This window comes from Schistocerca gregaria, chromosome 7 (genome assembly GCF_023897955.1).
Source record: "Schistocerca gregaria isolate iqSchGreg1 chromosome 7, iqSchGreg1.2, whole genome shotgun sequence".
Lineage (NCBI taxonomy): Eukaryota > Metazoa > Arthropoda > Insecta > Orthoptera > Acrididae > Schistocerca > Schistocerca gregaria.
In genome coordinates, this window is record NC_064926.1 from 197250187 (window position 1) to 197266144 (window position 15958).

General features: G+C 40.8%; 1 protein-coding gene across 1 annotated transcript in view; it reads right to left on the reverse strand.

The window, feature by feature from the left end:
• LOC126281285 (forkhead box protein K1-like) overlaps window positions 1–15958 on the reverse strand; it is a 224167-nt gene that overhangs the window by 6898 nt on the left and 201311 nt on the right. The window contains exons 3-4 of the mRNA XM_049980107.1: window positions 7073–7235; window positions 4058–4295 (exon numbers count right to left, since the gene is read on the reverse strand). Of these exons, the coding sequence (XP_049836064.1) occupies window positions 4058–4295; window positions 7073–7235 (401 nt within the window). The remainder of the gene's footprint in view (window positions 1–4057; window positions 4296–7072; window positions 7236–15958) is intronic.

The window sequence follows — 15958 nt, forward strand, 5'->3', positions numbered from 1 at the left end:
TATAATCTATCTGATACCTTTTAGTATCTCCAGTATTCTTCCATGTATACAACCTTCTTTTATGATTCTTGAACCAAGTGTTAGCTATGATTAAGTTGTGCTCTGTGCAAAATTCTACCAGACGGCTTCCTCTTTCATTTCTTAGCCCCAATCCATGATCACCTACTATGTTTCCTTCTCTCCCTTGTCCTACTGACGAATTCCAGTCACCCATGACTATTAAATTTTCGTTTCCCTTCACTACCTGAATAATTTCTTTTATCTCATCATACATTTCATCAATTTCTTCATCATCTGCAGAGCTAGTTGGCATATAAACTTGTACTACTGTCGTAGGCATGGGCTTTGTGTCTATCTTGGCCACAATAATGCGTTCACTATGCTGTTTGTAGTAGCTTACCCGCATTCCTATTTTCCTATTCATTATTAAACCTACTCCTGCATTACCCCTATTTGATTTTGTGTTTATAACCCTGTATTCACCTGACCAAAAGTCTTGTTCCTCCTGCCACCGAACTTCACTAATTCCCACTATATCTAACTTTAACCTATCCATTTCCCTTTTTAAATTTTCTAACCTACCTGCCCGATTAAGGGATCTGACATTCCACGCTCCGATCCGTAGAATGCCAGGTTTCTTTCTCCTGATAACGACGTCCTCCTGAGTAGTCCCCGCCCGGAGATCCGAATGGGGGACTATTTTACCTCCGGAATATTTTACCCAAGAGGACGTCATCATCATTTAATCATACAGTAAAGCTGCATGTCCTCGGGATAAATTACGGCTGTAGTTTCCGCTTGCTTTCAGCTGTTCGCAGTACCAGCACAGCTAGGCCGTTTTGGTTAATGTTGCAATGCCAGATCAGTCAATCATCCAGACTGTTGCCCCTGCAACTACTGAAAAGGCTGCTGCCCCTCTTCAGGAACCACATGTTTGTCTGGCCTCTCAACAGATACCCCTCCGTTGTGGTTGCACCTACGGTACGGCCATCTGTATCGCTGAGGCACGCAAGCCTCCCCACCAATGGCAAGGTCCATGGTTCATGTATTGGAATAGATAACACTAATCTCAAATCTTAGGCATGTAAGAAAAAAGTACATGGAAATTTTTTTCAGTATTGCATTACTATTTTGTTTATCATAGTTCACCTATCAATCACTTTTTAACTTATCACACAAGTACCACTGAACAGTGATTATAATGGGAACTGTGTGAAACAATTCAAAGATCCCTGAAGGTGTCTCTTAAAAAGTGTTGTTTTCTACTTTACATAATATTCCTATTACTTGTTTTCACTTACTCACTTTTTATACTCATCTGGTATGTAGGTGCTGCTGCCATTTAAAAGTGATAATCATTCAGTATGCCCATTTACACTCAAATTGGTTTAGATACATCTACCTAATATTGTGTATCTCAAACTTTTTTCCTGTTGGTTGCAATGATAAACATATCATAGCATGGACTCAATGAGGTATCACAAGACAGAGAGCCATCCTGATCCATGATCAATCAGTTGCACCTACACCTCACACAGATTAGTGCATTTCTTACTCAACAACACCCCAGATATGCTCAACAGGATTCATGTCTGGTGACCAGTCACACATTCACATTCACAGCATGTTCCTCAAATCATTCTTACACAGTAGAGGAGCTGTTGGGTGGTGTATTGTGCGGCTGTAGATGAACAAATGTATGCTAACAATAGAACTGTTGGGGAATTTGTAGTTACAAATGGCAGACTGGGAATTCGTGCTTTTCATGAGCAGTTTCTGTAACAATTACGGTATCTGACCATGTGCTACAGGCCCAACCCAAAACTTCATTGTCACTTTTGTTCCCAATTATGATTTCAAGGAGTACATCTGGTAGAATGTTTGGCATATCTGAACAGTCGGCACTTTCTGCAGTCTGCAATTTCAGCTTCGCTGCTTTCATCCCCAGTCATCCATTTATTTCAGTGCATTTAATTTATTTCATAGAACAGTCAGTGTAAATGTATTATGGGTGCTATTTCATCATGTATAAACTTTCCTCTCTGTTAGAAAACAGGATGTTTTCGCCTCATGTTAATGCTACTGTGTGCCAACAAGTGCAAAAGAGCTGTCAGTCCAGGCAACATTTTTCCACGCACAAAACACCCAAGGGCAATGTTACTGAGCCTACACTTTTCACTGTGCCCTGTTATTAGCAATATGGAATGGTAAACATGTGGAAAAAGTATTACAGCGAGTTGCACCCAATAGCAAGGACGTATTTCTGGGTGGTATAGATGCTCACTAATTATTGTAACATAGCATTAGATCGATACGAGAAATGTTGCAGCAGTGTCTCTCTACCTAATGCTACAATCCATGAGAGTGGACACCAATCTCTGTCATCAACACATTGCAGCCCACAGTACTGGACTCACTTGGTGGTAGTGGTGATATTCCCCAAACTGACACATCTATGGTACATTCTTAAAACAGTAGCATGTGAAATGCCCTGTACTTGCACTACCTTAGAGGTTACCTACACAGTGGGCACCTACAATCTGGCTGTGATGACATGGTGTACCTTTCCCATCACAAGGTCTGACAACATACTAGTTATGTATGATAATGAACTACTCCTTTCATTGTGGTGGCAGGTGTTTTCTATTTCCGGCACAGCTGCTCTCTCTGATTTAATTGCTTGTGAGTGTACTTCCCATTTACTAAATGTGGTAGGAGTAGTAACAATGTTAATGACTCTTGACTGCACATTGCTTTTCTTATGTTGGGTACGATTTTATCAATTTGGTTTTGGCAGCAATGCTTTCTCTGTTATCTGTTATGCCAACAGTTTGTTATCCAATATGGCAGTATCAGTTGGAGTAACAATACAATTGAAATACATGCTGTATTCAGTTCTTGTTCCTGATGATTCATAATTTTGCATAAACATATCCATGCAGTTAACTATGTTTCAGGAAGTTGAGGTACAGCAAGCACTGCTATAATTACTACCAGTTCACAGCTTAGCCCCCCATCCTCGTTGATTGGTGGGGGAGTAGGTACTGTCCTGATGAGACATTATGGTTATAAACTTTGAGAAATTGAAATGTTAAGCAATTTGTCATGCAATAAATGTCTCATGCATATGGCCTGCATTGGAAACTACTAGTTATGACTGCTGATTTTTTGTGAACCTTACAGGAGTACCTTTTCAGTAAATCTCAGATCACATTACTGATTGTCAGTGTTGTTTATATAAGCTACTTCACAAGGTGGCACAGTTGCTATGACATTGGCCACACCCTTTCAGGAGTAAGTTCCAGCTATAGTCAGGTTTCCTGTAAACCAATGCAAGATGATTTCTTCAAGATGACCATTGGTGATACTTTGTTCCATCTTTGTCTATTGCTATCTTCATCCTTAGTCACACTCTACTTCATTTCCAGTGATGATTTGTTAAAACGTGATCATTCAGCCTTGCATTATAAGCTGCAAAAAATTAACTGACCGGTTTTGAAATTAGATGACCTCACATCATTTCACAAAAGTTTGTTGGTGTAAATTAGTCTGCGTATCAGGGCAAGTCAAAATAAATAACTTTAGACACTTTCTAACAATGAAAAATCCTGGATGGAATGCAAAAATATCATGAAAAGGATAGTTGCTACTCACCATGTAGCAGAGATGCTGCGTTGCAGATAGACACACCAAAAAATACTGTCACACAACAAAGGCCTTGTTGACCGAAAGCTTATTGTGTGACAGTCTTTTTGCTGTGCCTATCTGCGGTTCAGCATTGAAACACTTTCTCACCTTTAATAAATATATAATTTCCACCTTAGTTGCTAGTTGCTAGCCAAGTTTCCCTTTCTCTATGATCTCTGTCCCATATTGTATTTGTCTTGTCGGTGTTTGTGGTTTCATGCATTGATACTTTAGTCTCACACTTGTCATTCTATTGGGGAAAGTGACATTCTTCAGACAATTATTGCACTTTACTTGGTAAGAATGTGTGGCCTATACACCTGATTTCAGAAAACCGTAAGTGCGAACAGGTGTAAAATAGTTTACTTGCCTTCCTTGTGAGGTTGTACTAGATACTGCACCTCCACCTCCTTCTTGACACCACTAAGAATCTCTCCAGCTGATTGCTCCAGAGTGATTTCTTCTGTGGCACACTCACACTCAGGAAGTAGTATATCCTGTGGAAGAACTCGATTTTCCTTATTATCTTCAATGCTGGCAGTGGCAGCTGCTGTCTCATCCTGTGACACTTCACTTCGCAGATACTGCTGCATGGCTTGTTGCTTTTTCTGAAAGATGTGATCAATTATTAGTTCAGTTTATTTACAGTATTTGTGGGAGTAATTTTCTATCAAATCACAGTGTAGTAAGGGAAAAGTTGGTTTAGTAAGGAATATGTTTGTTGAATCACCAGTGTACTCAGGCGTAACTGTAGTATAAATAAAATCTCTTGGCAAAATAGTAAAATCTCTCAGGGGATCATTACTGGTCAGGTATGGCAAGATCTGACATTGCTGTAATAGAAAAAGCACAAACTGTATCGATAACGCCATGAACTCTACCATGGTTTTGATTCTGATGAAAAAAATTTCTGCAACCATTATGAGTAATATGGACTGTACACTGAGGTAACAAAAGTCATGGGATGCCTCCTGATGTCATGTTGGACCTTCTTTTGCCTGGCGTAGTGCAGCAATTTGATATAACATGGACTCAGCGAGTCATTGGAAGTCCCCTGCAGAAACATTGAGCCATGCTGCCTCTATAGCCATGATTGCAAGGATTTTGTCCACAAACTGACCTCTAGATTATGTCCCATAAATGTTCGATGGGATTCATGTCGGGTGATCCGGGTGGACAAATCATTCACCTGAATTGTACAGAAATTTCTTCAAATCAGTCATGAACAACTTTGGCCAAATGACATGGTGCACTGTGATCCATAAAAATTCCACCATTGTTTGGAATGTGAAGTCCATGAATGGCCACAAATGGTCTCCAAGCAACTGAACATAACCATTTCCAGTCAATGATCAGTTCAGTTGGACCATAGGACCCAGCTCATTCCATATAAACACAGCCCACACTAATATGGAACCACCACAGCTTGCACAGTGCCTTGTTGATAGCTTGGGTCCGAGGCTTCATGGGGTCTGAGCCACACTTGAACCTTAACATCAGCTCTTAGCAACTGGATTCAGGACTCATGCAACCCGACCATGGTTCTTCAGTCATCATGGGTCCAACTGAAATGGTCACCAGCCAAGGAGAGGTGCTGCAGACAATGTCATGTTGTTAGCAAAGGCACTCATGTAGGTCATCCGTTGTCACAGTCCGTTAACGCCAAATTTCGCCACTGTGCTAATGGATACATTCATTGTACATCCCACATTGGTTTCTGTGGTTATTTCACACAGTGTTCCTTGTCTGTTAGCACTGACAAGTCTACGCATTGGTTGTTAAGTGCATTGTCCATGGTGAGAGGTAACACCTAAAATTTGCTATTCTCAGCACACTCGTCAGACTGTGGCTCTCAGTATATAGAATTCCCTAACAATATGTCTAGCTCCAACTACCAGTCCACATTCAAAGCCTGTTCATTCCTATCATGTGACCATAATCACTTCAGAAACCTTACCACATTAATCACCTGAGTACAAATGATAGCTATGCCAATGTGTTGCCCTTTTATACCTTGTGTATGCTATACTACTGCCATCTGTATATGTGCATATTGATCTCCCATGACTTTTCTCACCTCAGTGTAAATATGGGAATATCTGAACTTTTTTCTCACAGTTCATTTATAAAATCTTTATTTGTGCAAAGCTATTCAAAAAATAAAAGGATATTTGCGCATAGGGTTTGTAAACTTGTCTATGACAATGAGTTATATGTTCTCTATGTCCATATAGATATAGAGGTTTCTACAGCACCCATAGCACGGTAAACCTGTGCATATGGTGATTGAAACGTACAAATATGCTGTGCACTTCACTGAACAGATCATGGCAGAGGGTACATTGTACCAGCATTGGCTCAACAGGAAATATAACTACCATACACATCCTAATCTCCCTTTTTTACTCTCATGATTCCTAAACGAGATAATTGATGTAGACACTATTTCATCTCAAGACAGTGTGCATGCAAACACGTAAGTGCTACAGTTTTCATTAAACTTTCTCTGGGATAGTGAGAAATTCAGTTTGAATGAGAAGTCAGTCCTAAAGAAGGCCTCCAGATCCCTAAAATATATCAGAATCACCTATATTTAGCAAATGACACGTTATTGTTTACCGTTAGCACAAATAAACTTAAAAGGGTCAAGCGAAAAAAAAGTCAATTATAATAAGACAATGGTACAAAAGAAAATATTGCAGATAAACAATGAAGTCATAGCACTAGTTTATGAGCTTTTGTACTTAGGGTAGTTGTAGACAACTACTCAATAGACAGCAAAAGAAATCAACAGGAGACTAAAACAAAACAAAAAAAAGAAGGAAAATTTATAATCAATGTGTTACAATGTTTTACTTATGGCAATAAACTAAGGTTCACTCAGTGAGCAATGAAATTATGCATGTTCAGAGTTACTGTTAAGTAAACAAAACTGTAACCATAAAATTACATACACAAAGAAGTGGTTCAGGGAATAGAATGGAGTGGAAGACAATTATGACAATGGAAACAAAGGAGAAGTGGGTGGGATGTGGGTAGATAATCAAGGAAGTTATACCGTCAATAAAGAGACAAGAAATTTTGGAGTCAACAGCCAAATTCAGGGTGTGCAGATGAAAGAAAACACACAGGAGCAACATGCATATAACTGAAGAACTTATGTAATCAAAAAGTTAATGACACTGACTGTGAGAACTATATCAAAATGTTTTGCATTAACCTAACTGAAAAATCTTGGAGCACAAGAAATTCAAGGTCTGTAATACAGTTTTATTCTAAGCCTAGGTTTTTCCTTGAACAGGTGTACACTAAGAATGATTTACTGACTGACTGCATAAAGAATGCAGGTCACTATTGTGAATAAAGATTCTCAGGCACTGCTTACCAGGGTGGAAGGTGATGGTGCATCTTTATTGGCGAAGGTCCAAAGATGCCCAACACCATGGGGTGCTTTGCTGCCCTTCCGGAAGTGCGGGTTGATAGACAGGTTGTGGCGCACAGAATTCTTCCATCGGTCATCATTCGCCTTGTAGTATGAGAAACGTTCCCTGCAAATTAAAACCAGGTTTTCTTAATTAATATACTTTCTTACAGGGTTCCAACAAATTTAGTAATACTCTGTAACATAGAACCTAAACTATTCCATTTATAATAAGAGTTTATTTTTATAGCAATTGTTGTTCTCTCTTAAAGCAGATTTATGTAGTTAAAAACTGCTGACTAGAATACCTTTTGAAAATAGGACACTGTTGCTGTAAGGAAATTAATCTGTCTCAGTCTGAGGCATGATATTGGATATAGTAGACTTTGCTTCTCTCTCTCTCTCTCTCTCTTATGCTTACTCTGTGATTCAACAGGTTCATGACTTAAACATGCATGCTCAAGTGGTCAGCAAACGAGTGTATTTCACAATTGCAGGGAAATACTTCCATAATTTATGCTCTGTTAGCTAGCCCTCACCATGTTGTCTGTCTGCTACCACCTTGGAGCAATGCTATTCAGTCACTGCTAGAGAGCTGGTTACTCTTGGTGTTTTCCTATCCCTGTCAGTAAATGCTGTTAAATCAAATGTCACAATAGACTAATATGGGACAACTGTAACAGATTCACACTTAAAATTCTACTTCAGAAAGCATTTTGTTTGTAACATGAAACTCCCAAAGTTTATCTGTCAATGTCTTTCACACAACCTGCAATTTTATATCTGGCCTTCAAATCCACACACAAGATTTTCATATTCTCTCGCTCTCTATGCGCAGATTACAAGTTCTACGGATAAAATAAACAGGACCTATTTGTAAAAAAAATAATGTATTTACATTTTGTACTAGGATATGGTTTTGACGAAGGCACCGGTCCTCGATTTATTCAAGGACAATGTACAAGACTGACCTCCAACGCACCTCCACCCTCACACTCACCCCGCACCAGTCAGGATTTCTAGTATGTTATTTGTGGCGCTTCTTCCTACCACTGTACAAAAATTTCCAACAACACTAACTACTCCAACTGCTATTCCCGACATGCGACCTTTTTTTATGCCTACTGATTGGGATATTACTAATTTAAACGAGTCCATGAGGATAATGAAACAAAAACGACTTTCGTAAACTTTACGCTAAAATGAATTATGTTGACAATTCCATCCAAACTTAACCCTTATAAGCATTATAGTTTCGCAGTCAGAAGACCTGACGAATTCAACAATGTAACTATATTTTATGGTGTTAAAATTCACAAAATTGTTAGGTAAACTTTATACAAACATCAATTTTACAATTTGTAACTGCTCGACTATGCCAATGGCGTAATAAGGCTAGTCTATGAAGACCAGGAAATGTCAAATGTGGGAAATAATTCTGTCAGTCGGAAAATTTTGTGTAGTGGTAGGAGGTAGTGCCACGAGTGACATACTAGAAATCATGACTGGTGGGGGCTGAGTCTGGGAGTGCCTTTAAAGGTCACTTCTGTACTTTTCCTTGAATAGACCGAAAACCGTGGCGTCCAGCGAAGACGTATCCCGTTACAAAAATGAACTACGTTAGATTTTCTAAAAAGAACTCCATCCGAACAGGCTTCAGAAGGCCTAATGGGGCCGACCGACCACCGTGTCATCCGCAGCCGATAGGCGTCACTGAGTATGGATATGGAGGGGCATGTGGCCAGCACACTGCTCCCTCGGCCGTTGTCAGTTTTTGTGACTGGAGCCATTACCTCCCCAATTGGCCTCATGAGGGCTGAGTGCACCCCACTAGCCAAAAGGACTCGCTCCGTCCTCCTCGGAAATACCCAGTACAGGACGACATTTCGTTTAATATTGCGGTGTGGCAATTTTATGGTTGTAAGCGTCTCTTCAGTTCAGGAGAATCGTTGTGTCAGTGCTGTTTCCCCTTCGTTATTCGTTAGTGGTGCGAAGGATATTCACAGGTCCAGCGGCTGCACGAAAAGGGACAGTCTAGCGATCTATCACGCCTTTAAAAACGAACGAGAATGTGAGAAGAGAGGGATGAGAATTCTCGATGTATATTATGCAGTCGCATAAGCAACAGGTACTGCAAATTTGGTATGAAACATTACAATGTCATGCAGAAAGAATTTAAATAATTAGTCACCGAGGGAGGTGGCGCAGTGTTTAACACATTGAACTCGCATTCGGGAGGACGATGGCTCAAACCCGCATCTGGCCGTCCTGATCCAGGTTTTCTGCGATTTCCTAAATCGATTCAGGCAAATAGCGGGATGGTTCCTATGAAAGCACACGGCCGGCTTCCTTCCCTATCCTTCCCTTATCTGATGGGACCGATGACCTCGCTATTAGGTCACCTCTCTCCCCTCCCCCCTCCCCCCCCCCCCACCCCAAATCAACCAAAGAATTAGTTTTCAATGAAGAGCAAAAACAACGATCGACAGACGAGGTTCACTGTTCTCTCCATTACGAACTAATCTGTGCTAAATTGGCATGTATGCAACAAGAGAAGAAATGGATGGTACAAATAGTGAAATGTATGAAGTTTTAAATGAAACTGAACAAAGAGTATGGAGACTTTATATGTTACTGCGAAGTACGTTGGTTAAGTCAAGGGGCATGGCTGGAACTATTTTTCCATTTAAAACTCGCTATTGTCGAATTTATGTAGGAAAAAGTAGCGCAGAGACGAACGTTACAACATCTGGAATGGACTGCAGTCCTAGCATTTTAAATGGACTTGACTGTACGTTACCTACAGTAAGACGTACAAAGTGAGAAACAACTTATTTCTGGTGTAATGAGGATGCATTTAAAAAGGAAATCGCGTAACAGAAGCGACACATTCTGACAAACACAGCCCAGCCCAGCCCAGCCCTTTCCTTTACTGGCGTTAAAGGAAACGTGAGGTTTGAGTAATTCATTGTGGCCTTGAAATAATTACAAGATGTTTTGAGAACACTGGCGGCCTTACATCTGTTTTCGAGACTGCCGTTTCAGTTGAAAGTGCCTCTGTCCATGTGCAGATGTAACTGATTGATCTGCAACGTGTTTGCTGTTTTAAAGATAAATCCATATAAGTTAAAACTGTCCACCACGGCCGGTCGAAATGGCCGAGCGTTCTAGGCGCTTCAGTCTGGAACCACGCGACCGCTGCGGTCGCAGGTTCGAATCCTGCCTCGGGCATGGATGTGTATGATGTCCTTAGGTTAGTTAGGTTTAAGTAGTTCTAAGTTCTAGGGGACTGATGACCTCACATGTTAAGTCCCATAGTGCTCAGAGCAATTTGAACCGTTTGTCCACCACGTCTACATTGATTTCTTGAGGTAGAGTTTCCACCTCTCCGCATTGAGGTTACTCAATATTCCGGTAAATATATGTGTGTGAAAGGCCTATTTTCTTTGATGAAACATTTAAGTCACGATAACGTGGCAACCAGAGTTCGAAAATCTGAGAAATCTTCTGTGTCTGTCCGTACGCTGACATTTTGTACCGGATAACAATTATGTCTTCGGCACGACAAAAATTTTAAAAATATTGAAAATTAATTTTTGTTTGTGATCTTCGTTGTTGATGTGAAATATAAAACCAAGTCGTATGCAGTGCGACTGCATTGCCATTTGAATGCGGCACGTTCGCTGTTTCCCCTGCTCATGCTCAGACAGCACAGCTCACGATCCAAATTCTTGGCGGCCCCTGTTCTATGACTATAGTTCAAACTTTTATTAATTATGTAACCTGGACTTAGTGCTGTGGAAACAACACAGTCAATTGTCAGTTGACCAATGGATGGAGGTTTTATGCAATGCTAAGTCCCAGTATTTATGTAGGTAAGTTGTGCCGACAATGAAATTCGTGGGATGTGGCAAGACGGCCTGCTTTGGCTTGTTTGTAGTTGACTGATACTAATATGTGGTCTTCTGAGCAAACAGCGATGAGTGATCAGAAACGTTTTGTTAGAAAGTGTATTTTGGTTCAAATGGCTCTGAGCACTATGGGGCTTTACATCTTAGGTCATCAGTCCCCTAGGTCTTAGAACTACTTAAACCTAACTAACCTAAGGACATCACACACATCCATGCCCGAGGCAGGATTCGAACCTGCGACTGTAGCTGAATCACAATTAATAATGATAAAATTAAAGAAGCTTTTCAAGGAAATGTCACAGAGACATCATCAATTTTTTATCCAGTGTTATGAATTTTAGAAGCTGCTTGTTGTACTGTCGGAACAAAAAGAACCACTTTTAAAAAATATGCATATTTCTCATTATTCGTACTCTGGCTATGTCGCTTGACAAGAACTATGAAAGAGAAGTGTGTCGTATATCACTTTGATCATACACTATTATATTTTTAGATACACCACTTAACAATTACATTGAATTCTTCCTAAAAACTTTATTTTCTTACGAATACAAATACGTGATTCGTAGCACCAGTAAAGGCAAAGGTTGAAAACTTTTACGCGAAGATCAGGTGTTTTCGGTAAAAAAAAACGGCCAGATGCAAGTATCTTTTGATTGTACTGACATTCTTACACCACTAAAGGTTTATAAACATCAGTGTGTGATATAAATTTCATCTTTATTCCTCTACCCGTTGCTAAGAAAAAGAATTTTGAACAGTCGGTCAGATGTGTGATCGTAGAAGGGTTCCGTTGCTACAGACTGAGGCACGGAAACCTAAGAAGGGTCGTTTAGATGGGCGATACAAAATTTCATATCCATTTTAGTATCAGATACAACATTTGTGTAAAATGGTGATTTATTAAGAAATAGTTTACGGGATTCGATAGAAACAATAAAACAGTTGTATAACTACTTCACCCTGAATCCATTGTTGAAGTGGCGAAGTAGTTCCACAGATATCAAAAGACTTGATGAGATAGCTTTGCGAGGCTTGCATGAAACCAGTCTTAGGACTGGTGCAACAACGACAAATGTGATAGATAGCTACATACGTTTAAGCGCAGAATTTATTTTTTTCATCACTTCCAGACTGCAGCTGATGGGTTCGTGTGCATAAACCAAATCACTGGCCTGGCTGCATAATTGTTTAGTCATATTTGTAACTGGAAGAACAAACCCTGGCATGGGAGGGGTGGTACGGAGTGAAGAGTACAGGACGGAGTGCCAGGATTAAGTATGGCGTTGGTGCATCGTTTGTATCATTTTTGTTTCGCGTTTTGGTATCTCGGTTGGTATGGATTTTGTTATAGATTGTCACTTTTTATTTGTACTTCACTGTTTTGAGTTTAAATACTCTCATTTTTTTTTCATTTGGCGATAGTGAATGGAGCTGTATACGCTAGAAAATGGAATGCCAAATGGAGAAATCGGAACATTTCCGATATATTCTTCAGTCTGAGTTCAATACATGGGTGACAGCAGCGAATGCATCCAGAAACATATGCGCCGTGTTTGCGAATAATGCCACTGGCAACCACTGGACAGAACATGGCAAGCAAATGGTTGTCTCGTTTTAAGGAGGACCGTTTTGAGATCAGTGACTCTCCGTGTTCAGGAAAACATTCGGCGTTTGATGAAAATCGTTCAAACCCATTAATCTACAATGATCCATGCCAGTGTAACCAAGAACTGGCAAATGTGATGAACTGTGATTATTCCACCATCATGTAACATTTGCACGCAATGAAGAAGGTTCAAAAATCGGGTGTATGGGTACCGCAAGCTCTAAGCCAAAATCACAAAAATCAGCGGACGGTCATATGAACATCTCTGCTTGCTCGTCATCAATTGGTTGTGAACAACACCTGTCATTCCTAACCTGTATCGTTACTGGTGACGAGAAATGCTGTCTTTATGCTAACATAAGGAAAATGGTTCAAATGGCTCTGAGCACTATGGGCCTTAACATCGGAGGTCATCAGTCCCCTAGAACTTAGAACTACTTAAACCTAACTAACCTAAGGACATCACACACATCCATGTCCGAGGCAGGAATCGAACCTGTGAACGTAGAAGTCGCGCGGTTCCGCACTGAAGCGTCTGGAACCGCTCGGCCACCGCTGCCGGCAACATAAGGAAAAGAAAGGAATGGTTGAGCCCAAACAAAGCAGCAATTCCCTGTACAAAGAGCTGGACGGATCCGCAAAAGACAATGTTAGTGCGATGTTATTGAGTATAATATTACGGAAATGTAAGAGGATGTAGATGAAGATGAAGTGGGAGACATAATGTTGCATGAAGAATTTGACAGAGCACTGAAAGAACTAAATCGAAACAAGGCCCCGGGAGTAGACAACATTCCATTAGAACTACTGATAGCCTTGGAAGAGCCAGCCCTGACAAAACTCAACCATCTGGTGAGCAAGATGTGTGAGACAGGCGAAATACCTTAGACTTCAAGAAGAATATAACACCAATCCCAAAGAAAGCGGGTGTTGACAGATGTGAAAATTACCGAACTATCAGTTTAATAAGCCACGGCTGCAAAATACTAACACGAATTCTTTACAGACGAATGGGAAAACTGGTAGAAGCCGACCTCGGGGAAGATCAGTTTGGATTCCGTAGAAATGTTGGAACACGTGAGGCAACACTGACCGTGCGACTTATCTTAGAAGCTAGATTAAGGAAAGGCAAACCTACGTTTCTAGCATTTGTAGACTTAGAGAAAGCTTTTGACAATGCTGACTGGAATACTCTCTGTCAAATTCTGAAGGTGGCAGTGGTAAAATCCAGGGAGCGAAAGGCTATTTACAAATTGTACAGAAACCAGATGGCAGTTATAAGAGTCGAGGGGCACGAAAGGGAAGCAGTGGTTGGGAAGGGAGTGAGACAGAGTTGTAGCCTCTCCCCGATGTTATTCAATCTGTATATTGAGCAAGCAGTAAAGGAAACAAAAGAAAAATTCGTAGTAGGAATTAAAATCCATGGAGAAGAAATAAAAACATTCAGGTTCGCCGATGACATAGTAATTCTGTCAGAGGCAGCAAAGGACCTGGAAGAGCAGCTGAATGGAATGGACAGTGTCTTGAAAGGAGGATATAAGATGAACATCAACAAAAGCAAAACCAGGATAATGGAATGTAGTCGAATTAAATCGGGTGATGCTGTGGACATTAGATTAGGAAATGAGGCGCTTAAAGTAGTAAATGAGTTTAGCTATTTGGGGAGCAAAATAACTGATGACGGTCGAAGTAGAGAGGATATTAAATGTAGGCTGGCAATGGCAAGGAAAGTGTTTCTGAAGAAGAAAAATTTGTTAACATCAAGTATAGATTTAAGTGTCAGGAAGTCGTTTATGAAAGACTTTGTATGGAGTCCATGTGTGGAAGTGAAACATGGACGATAAATAGTTTGGACAAGAAGAGAATAGAAGCTTTCGAAATGTGGTGCTACAGAAGAATGCTGAACGTTAGATGGGAAGATCACGTAACTAATGAGGAGGTACTGAATAGAACTGGGGAGAAGAGGAGTTTGTGGCACAACTTGACAGGAAGAAGGGACCGGTGGGTAGGACATGTTCTGAGGCATCAAGGGCTCACCAATTTAGTATTGAAGGGCAGCGTGGAAGGTAAAAATCGTAGAGGGAGACCAAGAGATGAATACACTAAGCAGACTCAGAAGGATGTAGGTTGCAGTAGGTACTGGGAGATGAAGAAGCTTGCACAGGATAGAGTAATTTGGAGATCTGCATCAAACCAGTCTCTGGACTGAAGACCACAACAACATGCATCTGGTGGAACAGCGACGGTGTGGTGTACTACAAATTGCCTCCCAGAGGTGTAACCATCACTGCTGACATTTACTGTCAACAACTGAGACGTGTTGCAGACGCAATCCAAGAACAACGACCGGGAAGACTGTGTGAAGTGAAGCTACTGCACGATAACGCCCGCCCGCATTCTGCTGACTGACGAAAGTCACTGTATAGGAGTTGGGTTGGGAAGTCATGCCGCACCCAACTTCTTAACTTGATCTTGTTCCCTCAGGTTTTTATCTTTTCCGCTCTCTATCAAACAATCTATTAGGCACTTCCTTTACAGATGAAAATGCGCTCCGAATATAGAGCGACGAATTCTTCCCCTCAAAACCACGTGATTTCTATAGCCGAGCGCTGACAGACGGTTGTTAAGTAGTGAAAGAGAATATACTGTGTTATTGATGACTACACTTTCAGTTGCATGAATCTGTTGTGTTTATTAAACCTACACAAAACGCAACGAACTTATGCACCAACTCAATATCTTGTTGTAATCAAGTTATTGTCTCCTCCTCTTTAAATGTTACATTCTTTATACATTACTGGTCATTAAAATTGCTACACCACGAAGATGACGTGCTACAGACGCGAAATTTAACCGACAGGAAGAAGATGCTGTGTTATGCAAATGATTAGCTTTTCAGAGCATGCACACAAGGTAGGCGACGGTGGCGACAACTACAACGTGCTGACACGAGGAAAGTTTCCAACCAATTTCTCATACACAAACAGCATTTGACCGGCGTTGCCTGGTGAAACGTTGTGATGCCTCGTGTAAGGAGGAGAAATGCGTACCATCACATTTCCGACTTTGATAAAGGTCAGATTGTAGCTCATCGCGATTGCAATTTATCGATCGCGACATCGAGATCCAATGACAGTCAGCAGAATATGGAATCAGTGGGTTCAGGAGGGTAATACGGAACGCCGTGCTGCATCCCAACGGCCTCGTATCACTAGCAGTCGAGATGAAAGGCATCTTATCCGCATAGCTGTAACGGATCGTGCAGCCACGTCTCGATCCCTGAGTCAACAGATGGGGAAGTTTGCAAGACGATAACCATCTGCACGAACA